At 45.9% G+C, this 13,263-nt stretch overlaps 1 protein-coding gene across 4 annotated transcripts in view; it reads right to left on the bottom strand.

Moving 5' to 3' along the window:
* LOC132389082 (NACHT, LRR and PYD domains-containing protein 14-like) overlaps positions 1-13,263 on the bottom strand; it is a 49,930-nt gene that overhangs the window by 17,732 nt on the left and 18,935 nt on the right. For all 4 annotated transcript variants that reach the window (XM_059961497.1, XM_059961496.1, XM_059961498.1 and 1 more), the window contains 4 exons: positions 12,967-13,133; positions 10,172-10,343; positions 10,008-10,073; positions 3,529-5,278 (listed from right to left, as the gene is read on the bottom strand). In XM_059961497.1, coding sequence (XP_059817480.1) covers positions 3,529-5,278; positions 10,008-10,073; positions 10,172-10,343; positions 12,967-13,133 — 2,155 coding nt within the window. The remainder of the gene's footprint in view (positions 1-3,528; positions 5,279-10,007; positions 10,074-10,171; positions 10,344-12,966; positions 13,134-13,263) is intronic.

The following is a 13,263-nucleotide window of genomic DNA, read 5'->3' as shown; positions in this document are numbered from 1 at the left end:
GATATAGAATTAAGGGAAACCAACAGTAGTGTCATGGAACATATAGAGATTAAAGAGGAGGAGCTGCTTGCTGCCTTACAGTGAATAAAGGTAGATAAATCTCCGGGCCTGACTTGATATTTTCTCGGATCTTGAGAGAGACTAATGTAGAAATTGCAGGGGCCCTGGCAGAAATACTTAAAATGTCCTCAGCCACGGGTGCGGTGCCGGAGGATAGGAGGGTAGCTCATGTTCTTCCGTTGTTTGAAAAAGGCTCTAAAGTACACCAGGCAATTACAGGTGTTATGTACTCGTGACACATGACAGTGGAGCCCTTGTCACGTGACTGGGTTTGAAGCTGTGCTGGTCTTGAGGTGATGGTCTTGTGATGGTGGAATGACGTCATTTTCCCGCCAGTAGAGATCATGTGATGGTTTTTTTTTACAGGTTATAAAAGGTAGACCCCACCCTGTGAGGAGGGGCAGTTCGTGGCTGGATTTGCCAGGTTGATTTCATGCCACTGCGTGTTTGAAGTGATGACGCAGTTTAGCTGAAGGATGAAGTTTTTATTTAATGCCTAAAGTTTAAGAGGTCATTGCCAGCAGGTTCTTTACGATTCTGCTAGTTCGGAATTAGTGGAGAGTGAAGATCGAGGAGAATCGCTTTCTACGGTGAAACGGGGGCGACCTTTGTTTGATCCTTATTTGGAAGGATTTCATTGACTATCTTCTTGTTAATCCCTAGGTTTAACTAGAAAGGATTGAAGGTAGTGGAGAAGGAAAGGTCAGTGCCTTTAAGCCGTTCTGTTTCGTGAATTCTTCGTGGGAAGTTCGACGTCGGGGATCGAAGCAAACGACGTGAAAGAGAACCTAAATCGTCTTATAAAGTCTCTCCTTTTAGATGGACTGTGAGCATATCGAACTTTTGGCAATACCACTTTAAAGAACTGTTTCTGGAATATCACTTTACGAACTGTTTGGACTGCCGCTCAGCAGCTGTTTCCGGTTACGGTAGTGTTTGTTTACTTTTGGGGTGTTTGTTTTCTGTGTTTAATAAACGTGTTGATTGTTATAAGAAACCCTTGCCGAACTCATATATTTATTGTTGCCTGAATACGTAACACAGGCCAGTGAGCCTGACATCAGTAGTAGGTAAATTATTGGAAGGTTTTCTGAGAGATCGGATATACAAGGATTTGGACAGCCAAGGGCTGATTAAAGATAGTCAGCATGAATTTGTGTGTGGTAGATTGTGTTTAATGAATCCTGTAGTTTTTCGAGGAGGTTACCAAGAATGCATATGAAGGCAAGGCTGTGGATGTTGTCTACATTGACTTTTGTAAGGCCTTTGACAAGGTCCCACGTAATAAGTTAGTTCTAAAGGTCCAGACACTAGGTATCCATGGAGAGGTTGTAAACTGGATTCGAATTATCTGTGTGGGAGAAGACAGAGAGTGGTATTGGATGATTGCTTCTCAGACTGGAGGCCTGTGACTAGTGGTGTGTCTCAGGGATCTGTGCTGGGACCATCGTTGTTTGTTGTCTATATCAATGATGTAGATGATAATGTGATAAATTGGATGAGCAGGTTTGTGGATGACACTAAGATAGAGGTGTTGTGGACAGCGAGGAAGGCTTTCAAAGCTTGCAGAGGAATCTGAACCAACTGGAAGAATGGGCCAGAAAATGGCAGATGGAATTTAATGCAGACAAGTGTGATGTGTTCCATTTTGGAACGACAAATCAAGGTACGACATACCCGATAAACAGTAGGGCACTGAAGAGAGCGGAGGAACAAAGGGAGCTGGGGGTTCAGATACATAATTCCCTGAAAGTGGCGTCACAGGTGGACAGGGCTGTAAAGAAGGCTTTTGGCATCCTGGCATTCATAAATAAAAGTACTGAGTATAGGAGTTGGAATATTATGGTGAGGTTGTATGAGACATTGGTGAGGCAAAATTTGGAGTATTGTGTGCAGTTCTGGTCACTGAACTATAGGAAGGATATCAGTAAGTTTGATAAAGTGCAGAGAAAATTTACTAGGATGTTGCCGGGTCATCAGGAGTTGAGTTACAAGGAAAGATTGAACAGATTAGGACTTTATTCCTTGTAGCATAGAAGAATGAAGGGAGATTTGATAGAGGTTTACAATATTATGAGGGTATAGACAGGGTAAATGCGAATAGGCTCTTTCCACATAGATTAGGAGAGATAAATATGAGCAGACATGGCTTCAGCGTGAAAGGGGAAAGGTTTGGGGGGAGCATTAGGAGGAACTTCTTCACTCAGAGGGTGGTGAGAGTGTGGAACGAGCTGCCATCTGATGTGGAAAATATGGACTCACTGTTAAGCTTTAAGAATAAATTGGATAGATACATGGATGGGAGAGGACTGGAGGGTTATGGACTGGGTGCAGGTCAATGGGACTAGCAGAATAAGGTTTCGGTACAGACTAGAAGGACCGAATGGCTTGTTTTCTGTGCTGTAGTGTTCTATGATTTTATGATTCTATGGGGAGGAGAGTTCCCACAGGCGAGATGGGGATAGGGAGGAGAGATCCCATAGGAGGAAGGGGGATGGGGAAGAGAATCCATAGAAGGAAGGGGGATGGGGAAGAGGGATCTCAGAGGTGAAAGGGAGATGGGGAAGAGAGATCCCACAGGTGGATGTGGGATGGGGAGGAGAGATCCCACACTGGGAAGGGGGTTGGGGAAGAGAAATCCCACGGGATGAAAGGGAGATGTGGAAGAGAGATCCCACAGGAGGAAGGGGGATGGGGAGGAGAGATCCCACAGGAGGAAGGGGGATGGGGAGGAGAGATCCCACAGGAGGAAGGAGGATGGGGAGGAGAGATTTCACGGGGTGGGGTTGTGTGGAAAAGACATTCCACAGAAGGATGAGAAAATGGGAATGGGGGCGAGATTCCAAAGAATGGAAGGGGGTTTGGGATGAGAGGTCCCACAGGAGGATTCCAAGGGTAAACGATAATCCTGCAAGATGAGAGGATGCAGAATTTTTTTGTACGTGTGTGTTGGGTCTGAACAGAGGCCCAGAGGAGATGCACCCTCGCTCTTTGCGTATCTGGAAGTGAGCAAAGTCACACACGGGGAATGGCAGTGGGAGGACAATCTCACAATGGTATTTCTTTCCTTCTCACTGGGACAGTCTGCTGACGGTCTCTTTTCCCTCACCGGGAAGGGGGTGTGAATCTCTGACCCACCTGCTGCAATCAGTGTCGGTCTGGGTGTCAGTAACAGTGAGAAGGAACATTGTCAATGGACGTGTCACAGGCAGCGAGAAACACGGCCATTCCTGTGATTTACTACCATTAAACCAATAGTCGTTGTTCACTGATCTGATGAAGTCTCCAACATCCCTTCACAAGGAACCTCAGAACCCTCCCGTCCTTGGGGAATTACTGACCGATCCCCTGGGCATTTGTCACAATTTTTCACAATCTGATTTACTACAAATTTACCGAAATCCCTTTACATTGAAACAACACAATGAGACAGTCTCACAGTTCAGAGTGAGAGATAAACCAAGTTACCTCAAATCCTGGCACTTGTGCAGCCCGGGTCCCAGCCGCTGGATTCCTTCACACTGAATGTGGCAGATCCCCAGGTACAGGTGTTTTATTGCATCACAGAGTCCGATGACATGAGACAGGACCGCGCAGTCCATCGGGGTCAGTGTCATTCCACTGAATGAAAGCATTTCCACAGATTCCAGTGCGGCCTGAGCCAGTCCACGATTCTGAGACTCAAACAGGTAGTGCAATGTGTTCAGGAGGCTCCTTTTACCAGCTTCACTCTCTGTGTTTCCACTCTGGCGTTGAACCTCCTCCTTCACCCAGTCAATCACCCGGCAGGTTGTTTGATGAGGAAATGGACCCAGAAACTCCTCCAGGCCCCGAGCTGTCATTGGGGAGGAGAGACCAGCAACAAAACGAAGAAATACCTCAAATCGTCCATCTGTCGTGTTGTGGGCTTCAGTGAGGAATTTCAGGATATCCCCGGGATGTGGATTCAGGAATTGTGCGACTGCAGCTACAAACTCTTGGATAGTGAGGTGTGGGAATGTGTACACCACGCTCCGGGCAGAATCCTCTCTCTCCAAAAGCTCCATCAGGAACCCAGACAGGAACTGGGAAGGCTGCAGATTGTAGTTGATCAAATCTCCATCTGTAAACACAATCTTCCTCTCGTGCACTCCTCTGAAGGCCATCTGACCAACCCTGAGTAACACATCACGCGGGTTCTCAATCTCACGGCCATGGTTTTTCAGGATGTTGTAAATATAGTAGGAGTACAGTTGGGTGATGGTCTTGGGAACACGCAGTGGGTCCCTGACTCTTTGTGTGAAGAAGGGGCCCAGTGCCAGAGCTAGGATCCAGCAGTAGGAGGGGTTGTAGCTCATGGTATACAGGACCTCGTTCTCCTTCACATGTTTGAAAACAGCTTCCGCCACCGTCTGATCTTCAAAATACCTGATGAAATATTCCTTCCGTTCCTCACCAACAAATCCCAGGATTTCAGCCCAGACACTGATGTCTGCCTTTTCCAATAAATGTAACGCAGTGGGACGGGTGGTCACCAGCACTGAACACCCTGGGAGCAGCTTGCCCTGGATTAAACTGTACACAATATCAGACACCTTGCACTTGAATTCAGGATCTGTGTACTGTGATTCTGTGTCTCTCCGACGATCAACAAAGTTGATTTTGTCCTTGAATTCATCCAAACCATCGAATATGAACAGCAGTCCCTCTGTCTGTTTCCAGATCTCTCCCAGCATATTCCCAAAGTAGGGGTAATGATGCAGAATCAGTTCTTTCAGGTTTATTCTACAGTTAATGGTGTTTAAATCCCGGAATTTGAAACTGAAGACAAACTGGAATTGTTGGTATATCTTCCCCGCGGCCCAGTCATAAACAATCTTTTGTACCATTGTTGTTTTCCCGATCCCTGGGACTCCGGCCACTGCTGCGGATATCCCTGATTTGTTTCCAAAGAAATATCTTTGCAATTTTTGAACAAAGCTCTTCTTGAATAACTGATCAGTACGGATTTTTTCCAGCTTACCACGGAGATCTTTTTCTCTCCACTCCTCGTGATCTCTGCCTCTTGCCAGCAGCTCATGTTCCACCAGTTTCCGATCTCGAACAGTAGAAATGACCGTGAGCTCAGCGTATCGATCAACCAGCTGGAAAACCTTCACCTTCTCCCTCATCAGGATCGTGTTCACTCTCAGTGTTTCAGTTTGTGTCCGCAAAGTCTCCATGTGTTTCCTTCGAACATCTTATGACGGAAAGAAATAGGTTGTCAATGCCTGATCTGATGTACATGGAGCATACAACATATACTCGTTAAAGACACTGTTCGGGTGAAATCGGGTGATCAGAGATTAGAGTGTCTGAAAATGAACGACGGCCCAGGAACATTTCTGATCTGACTCAGATCCGCTGTTAAAGGCTCCACTCTCCCCTCTGTTGGTAGTTTGCAGATTCCCCGGTGATCCAGCGAGGACCAAGTGCACACGTGATTCTGGAGAGGAGAGTGTTGTGTGGAGCGGGTGGTTTCACTGCTTTCACTGCTCAGCTTCTGCTGAACTGTGCAACCCTACAGAGGGTAACGGGGGGGGGGGGAAGGGGGCATTTACTTGCTCTACTGACTTTTACTTCTCTCACAATGGACCCCATGTTCTTGACACTCCTTTAGGATTAAGCTGTCAGTACTGAGCCACAGAAAAGGAACATAATTTCTGTTTCCTTTTCCAGGCTGAGCCAGTCACGATGTGACACACCCCGCACTGGTCTACAGTCTCTAATTCTCCGAGGAGCTGGTACATGAACCCAGGCAATTCCCCGATGATGTGCGGAAGAGCAGGAAGCTGAAGAGGATGGCAGTGGTAATAGGGAACTCTAAAGTCAGGAGGGCAGGCAGGCGATTCTGTGGACACCGATGGGACTTTGCCTCTCAGGTGCCATTGTCCGAAATGTTTCTGGACGCGTCCACAATACCCTGAGAAGGGAGGCTGAGCAGCCAGAAGTCATGACAAACGTTGGTAACAACGACAAAGGAAGAGAAAAGGGAAGAGGTCTGGAAAACAGAACACAGGGGGTTAGGAAAAAAGCTGAGGAGCAGGAACTCAAAAGTAGTGATCTCAGGATTGCTGCCTGTGCCACCCAACAGTGGCAATAGGAATAGAATGAGGTGGCAGAGAAATGTGTGGCAGAGCATTTGGAGCAGGGGGCAGGAATTCAGATTTCTGGATAATTGGGACCACTTCCGGGGTAGGTAGGACCAGTACAAAAGGCACAGGTTGCACGTGAATCCGATGAGGACCAATATTCTTATGGGCTGATTTACTGGAGCTGTTGGGAGTGTTTTAACCTAAAATGGCCGGGGGACTGGACCTAGGATGACAGAGCTGTGGATGAACCAGCAGTTTTACAAGTAGATGACGGGTTTAACATGAATGTAAGGAAGGACAAGCCAATGACTTGGTTCAAATACAGACGGAGCAAACTGTTAAATTGTACCACATCGACAACATTCAAAAGGGTGGAGATGCTGGACTAAACGCATTATATTTAAATGCACGCAACATTCAGAATAAGGTGGACGAACTTTTGTTGCAATTAGAGATTGGTCAGTATGATGTCGTGGGCATCACTGAGTCGTGGCTGAAAGAAGACCATAGCTGGGAGCTTAACGTTAGAAGATTTACATCTTATCGAAAGGACAGGCAGGAAGGCATAGGCGTTGGTGATGTGGCTGTGCTGGTTCGAGGTGGAATCACATCTGCAGAAAGAGGTGACATAGGCTTAGAGAATGATGAAGCTTTGTGGGTGGAGGTAGGAAACTGTAAGAGTTAAAAAAAAAGCTTTATGGGGATCCTATATTGGCCTGAAAATAGCGAATGTGTGGGGTTGAGATTGCAAAGGGAGTTGGAAAAGGCATGTGTTAAAGCCAATGACGCAGTTGTAATGAAGGACTTCAATGTGCACGGGGAATAAGAAAATCAAACAAACGTCAGGAATCAGATTGCAAGAGAGGGAATTTATTGAATTCCCACGAGATAGGGTTGCAGAGCAGCTTGTGCTTGAGACGACGTCTTTGATTGGGTGTTGTGTAATAGCCCTGATCTGATGAGGGAGCGTAATGTAAAAGAACCATTAAGAGATAGTGATCATAATATGAGTGAATTCATAATACAGATTGAGAGGGAGAAGCATAACTTACAGTATCAGTATCGCAATGGAATAAAGCGAATTACAGAGGCAGGAGAGAGTAGCTTTCCCAGGTAGATTGGAGAAGGATACTAGCGGAGATGGCTGAAGCTTCTGGGAATAGGTCTCAAGTTGCAGGATGGATACGGCCCATGGAGGAAGAAGTTCTCAAGTGACACGTGTAGGCAACCATGGGTGACAATGGAAGTTAAGGATTGCATAAAAGCCGAGGAAAGGGCATACAAGATAACAATAGTCAACTAAAGAAGCTATAAGTAAGGAAAAGATGAAATATGAGAGCAGAAAAGCCAATGATATAAAGCAGGATAATAAACACTTTTTTTCAGTTATATAAAGATTAAAAGAGAGGTGAGAGTCCATGCTGGAACACTGGAGAATGTGCACTCTACATATATCTTCACTGTGGAAGACGCTACCAGCATGCATTGGTTTGCGAGTGACAGGCAGTAGCAGTGAGTGCCATTGCTATTACAAAGGAAAAACATCTCGGCATACTGAAAACTCTTAAGGTGCAAAGTCACCTGGGCCAGATGGACTGCATCCCAGAGATCTGAGAGAGGTTGCTGAAGGGATGACAACTGGATTGGTCATGATCTTTGAAGAATCACTTTATTATGGCATGGTCCGGAGGACTGGAAGATTGCTATTGTCACTCTACTCTTTAAGAAGGGAGGAAGGCAAAAGAAGGGAAATTATAGGCCAGTTAGCCAATCCTCAGCGACTGGGAAAGAGTTGGAATCTCTTATTAAGTTTGAGGTTTTGAGGTACTTGGAGACTAATGACAATATAAGTTAGCATGGTTTCTGGTAGAATTCATCCTGGAAGTAAGAAGCAGGGTGGACAAAGGAGTCAGTGGATGCCATTTACTTGGATTTTCAGAAGGCATTTGATAAGCTGCCGCACAGGAGTCTGCTTAACCAGATAAAAATCTATGGCGTCACAGGAGAGACACTGGTATGTGCAGCGGAATTGCTGACAGGCAGCAGACAGCGAGTGGGAATAAAAGGGGCCTTTTCTGGTTGGCTGCCAGTGTCCGGTGGTGTTCCGCAGGGATTAGTATTGGGACCGCTGACTTTCAGATTTCTTGTCAGTGATTTAGATGATGGAATGAATGGATTTGTGGCAAAGTTTGCGGATGATACAGAGATAGGTGGAGGGGTCGGTAGTGCGATTGCAACAGGACTGAGGCAAATTGGAAAAAAATGGGCAAAGAGGTGGCAGATGGAATACAGTGTTGGAAATGTATGATAATGCATTTTGGTGAAAGGAGCGGACTATTATCTAAATGGGCAGAAGGTCCAAGGATCAGATGTGCAGAGCGACTTCAGTGGGACCTCGGAGCCTCGAGCAAAACTCACAGAAGATTAATTTAGAGGTCGAGTCTGTGGTAAAGGGGCAAAAAAGAGAATCGAATATAAATGCTGAGCCTGTACAAGACTGTGTAGTCAGGCTGCACTACAGGCGTGTTGTCAACAGCTTTTCAGTACCTCTCAAAAGATGTGTGGTCATTAGAGAGAGTCCCGAGGAGATTCAAGAGGATGACTCTGGGAATGAAGGGGTTAACATATGAGGTGTGTTTTGGCAACTTTGGGCCTGTACTCACTGGAATTTTAAGGAATGCAAGGGAATCTCTTTTAAACCTGCAGAAGGTTGAAAGGACCAGATAGGGTGGATGTGGAAAGGATGTTTCCTGTGGCAGGTGCATCCAGAACAAGGGGCCAAGGCCTCAAAATTGAGGGGTGATCCTTTACAACAGGTAGGGAGGACTCTTTGAGCCAGAGAATAATGACCGTCTGTAAGGCTCTGCCTCAGACTGCAGTGGAGGCCGAGTCCATGGATGTAATGAAGGCAGAAGTTCCTCATCGGTCAGGGCATCAAAGGATATGGCGAGAAGGCAGGTGTATGGTGTTGCGTGGAATCTGGGATCAGCCATGATGGAATGGCGGAGCAGACTGATGGGCTGAATGGCCTAATTCTGCCCCTATGTCTTATGGAGGAATAACAGCAAATCTCAGCTCCACTTTGGATCAGATGTGCGAGATTTCCCTTGCTGGAGTTGGATGTTCTAATTGGAATGGTTTGGCTTCAGTTTTGTCAAATCTCCAGATACTCGGCCCTACAGAAAAGGTGTTGTGACAAATGCAAATTGCTTCGTGTCCTCCAGCCTCAGCAACAAAAACCTGTCTCCCAGACTCTGACCGTCTCTAAACAGGCCTCTAAAGACACGTACTCAGACTCTCAGTGTGAAATAACAACAAAAACCTGTCTCCCAGACTCTGACAGTCTCTAAACAGGCCTCTAAAGACACTTACTCAGACTCTCAGTGTGAAATAACAACAAAAACCTGTCTCCCAGACTCTGACAGTCTCTAAACAGGCCTCCAAAGACACGTACTCAGACTCTCAGAGTGAAATAACAACAAAAACCTGTCTCCCAGACTCTGACAGTCTCTAAACAGGCCTCTAAAGAGACGTATTCAGACTCTCAGTGTGAAATAACAACAAAAACCTGTCTCCCAGACTCTGACCGTCTCTAAACAGGCCTCTAAAGACACGTACTCAGACTCTCAGTGTGAAATAACAACAAAAACCTGTCTCCCAGACTCTGACAGTCTCTAAACAGGCCTCTAAAGACACGTACTCAGACTCTCAGAGTGAAATAACAACAAAAACCTGTCTCCCAGACTCTGACGGTCTCTAAACAGGCCTCTAAAGACACGTATTCAGACTCTCAGTGTGAAATACAGACTTTCAGATTTCCGTTCCATCACTTACCTTCCAGATGCTTGGGCACTTCAGAGAAACCCCGCTCAGTGTCCATGTAGGCGAACTGGCCGTTACCTGTTCAAACAGATTAACCTGCATGAAGTCGGTTCTGTGTAATACTGTAAATTCATCAGCATTTACATCTGTAACACACAGTGTATTGTTCACCGTACCTCGCTCCCGTATTTCATTCAATATTCTGCTCAGCTTCGGTAAATGGTGATGTAGTTTCACAAAGGATTCCCACATCACTTTCCGGGCCCCGGAGCCCTTCTCCATCACCAGATCCAGGAGGAGTTTGGAAGCGCCCGCTCGGTTTCCCTTCTCCGCGAGCTCAGTCACGCTCTGTAATGAACAATGGGAAATATATTGAGGAACGGAGGGATGGGTTCAAATCTACCCTGAACATGGACAGACCCAGCACATTCTGCTCGTCGCAAATCACTGACAGCAATTGTTCGCAGCAGGAAAAAGAAATTAAAAGAAGTTAGCATGGCCAATGATGACTTTCTGAACGCCACAGATTGCGGGGTACTTATCCACTTGGCAAGGTTTAAGCAAAGCAGTCATAGTGTGAGTGAGCCAGAGATAGAGTAGGTTATTGATGCTTTGTGTCAGAGAGGGTTCATTGAGGAGAGGCGGAGGCTTGGGTTGATCTTGGGTAATATTTCCCTTCTCTTTTTCACGGTTAGAACAGTGGGAAAGCCAGGCAGGATAGTGGGATGCTCTTCCTACAGGGTGCGGCAAGACAGGGAGACGTTCAGTGTCCCCGATAACTACACCTTCAGGAATTTCATCCAGCTGCAGCTTAATACAGACTGTGCTGAGGAATCGGAGCTGGAGCTGGGTGAACTCAGGATCATTCCGGAGGCTGAGAGATTGACTCAGGCTATACAGGGAGGGAGCTGTACACAAGGCCCGGAACACAGGGAACTGGGTGACTGTCAGGAGGGGGAAGGGAACAGGCAGCCACTACAGGAAACTCTTTGTAACAGGGATACGGCTTTCTGTTTCGGGGTATGGCCTAGCAGAGGAAAGCCACGGTGATTATGCCTCTGGCTCTGAGTTTGGCTTTGTGACTCGGAAGGGATGAGAAGTGCTGAGATGCACTGACGGGGAATACAATGATCAGGAGAATAGACTGGAGATTCTGTTTACGAGAACAGGATTTTTGGATAGTGTGTTACCAAGGTCAGTGATATCTCGTATCGACTCTGAAACTTCCTTAAGGGCAGGATGAGCAGGTCTTGGTCCACGTTGGTACCAATGACAAGAGTAGGAAGTGTGATGAGATACTACAAAGTGATACAGATCCAAAATTTCTTGAAAGTATTATCGAAGGTAGATGGCGTTGTAAAGCTTTTTGGACATGGGGCTTCATAAATCGAAATATTGAATACAGACGTTGGGATATTATGTCGAAGTTGATGTTTCAGAGGCTAAATTGAAGCAATGTGTACATCTACCTCCTGAAAGGATATCAATAAGATTGAACGAATGCTGAATTAAATACAGATTGTTACCAGGAGTTGAGGATCTAAGATATAGAGGAAGTGTGAATAGGCTAGGACATTATTCCATAGAGTGTAGGAGGACCATGAGAGATGTGAAAGAGATATACAAGTTTATAAAAGGTATACAGAGAGTTATTGCGAAAATGCATTTATTACTGAGGTTGAGTGAGACTGGAATTAGAGAGCATAGGGTAATGATGACAGGTGAAAGGCAAAGTGAAGGGGAACCTGTTCACTCAGAGGTTGCTGAAGAGCGCGGAACGTGCTGCCATCTTAATTAGTCGATGTACATTCGAGTTGATTATTTAAGATCAGCTTGGATAAGTTCATTCAATGGGGGAGTTTTGGATGTCTCCAGTCCGGGTTCAGATCAATGGGACTAAGCAGATAATAGGTCGGTGTGGGCTAGATGGGCAGAAGAGCCTGTTGCTGTACTGCAGTGTTTGATGACTATGACTAGGTGAAACTATGGCCGGGCCACTGTTGATTTTTGCCAGGGTAATCCTTGGTGAACCGCAGCAGCTTCACCCTTCACTGCCAGGCTCCATGAGGGGTTCCAGTGCCAGCCAACAGCTGGAAACTGGCAGTGAGGAGCAGCCAGCAAACTCAGGACTATTGTGTATGTCTGACAGACCAAAGCCGACCGGTGGTAATGTTGAGTAAGAAGTTTAGACTGAAATTATCAGCTGCCTCACGTGGAATGTTGTGTTCAGTATGGTGTCTGGCTCTTCACTAATATTCATTCTGGGTGGTAATAGGTGAACGCACTCCAGTAGCACGAGGACCATTGGAAAGCTGTTTCCTTGTAATTCTATGTTAGCTGTAGATGTTTGGAATATTTTCAGTGGCACTAATGTTGCACTTCCCATATTAACAGTATATGCTATGGTAATTACAAACTCAAATTGGAAGTCACAAGGAACAGAAGGTAACAGAACCATGAGGCATGTTGGGATATTGATCAAAAAAAGGGTCAGCAGTTCAAATGAGAGATGACAGTCAGTGTTGAACTGACAATGGGGTTGAAGGTAGACCGAGAATGAGCTGAGAAATAAGTCACTATATATTTGATTTGTGGGAAACCCGTGGGTCATCAGGAGAACGCAGACTGGTCAGTGGCCATTAAGGTCGAACATTGGGAACATGATGTGATGAGTGGTGTAGAGTGGTTATCTGTCCACTTGCAATGTCCGTCAAGTGTCACATCACTAAATTCACCAGTCAATCATTGCCTGTATCCTAATCTGACTATAAATGAATGTGATCAGAAAACTGGAGAGAAGGTTGTGTTGTTTAATAAAAGTTCAGGGTTTTTCGCAGATGAAAACTCTTTTCTTGATGTTGACCATAAGCGTTACAGGATTTTTGCAGCCCAGAGGTGTCGTTACAACGGTTCTGTCGGTTTGTGATAGATTCAGTAGAATATACAGTCAGTGTATGTCCCTTCCACTTACGTGATACTCCTGCCCGGTGAAGTGATCCTCGCCCATTAACATGAAGCTGACTCCCTCCACGCCCTCCTCAATCGCCTGCTCCAGTCTCTCCATGTAGAATCTCGTCAACCGGAACAGTTGGTGATCGTCACAATTTGACAGGAAGGCGCAGATGGCGGAGTTCAGATCTGTAGTCGGTCATAGAACATAAAATAGTAGATGTACCATGCGTATGCGGACACGATGCCATTTTAAACCAATCCCATTTTCAGGAACAAGGTCAATGTCCCCCGTTCCCGGCCTACTCATGAGTTCAAA

The sequence above is a fragment of the Hypanus sabinus genome, unplaced genomic scaffold, assembly GCF_030144855.1.
Source record: "Hypanus sabinus isolate sHypSab1 unplaced genomic scaffold, sHypSab1.hap1 scaffold_47, whole genome shotgun sequence".
Taxonomy (NCBI): Eukaryota; Metazoa; Chordata; class Chondrichthyes; order Myliobatiformes; family Dasyatidae; genus Hypanus; species Hypanus sabinus.
This window is presented reverse-complemented; position numbering and strand designations above follow the sequence as displayed.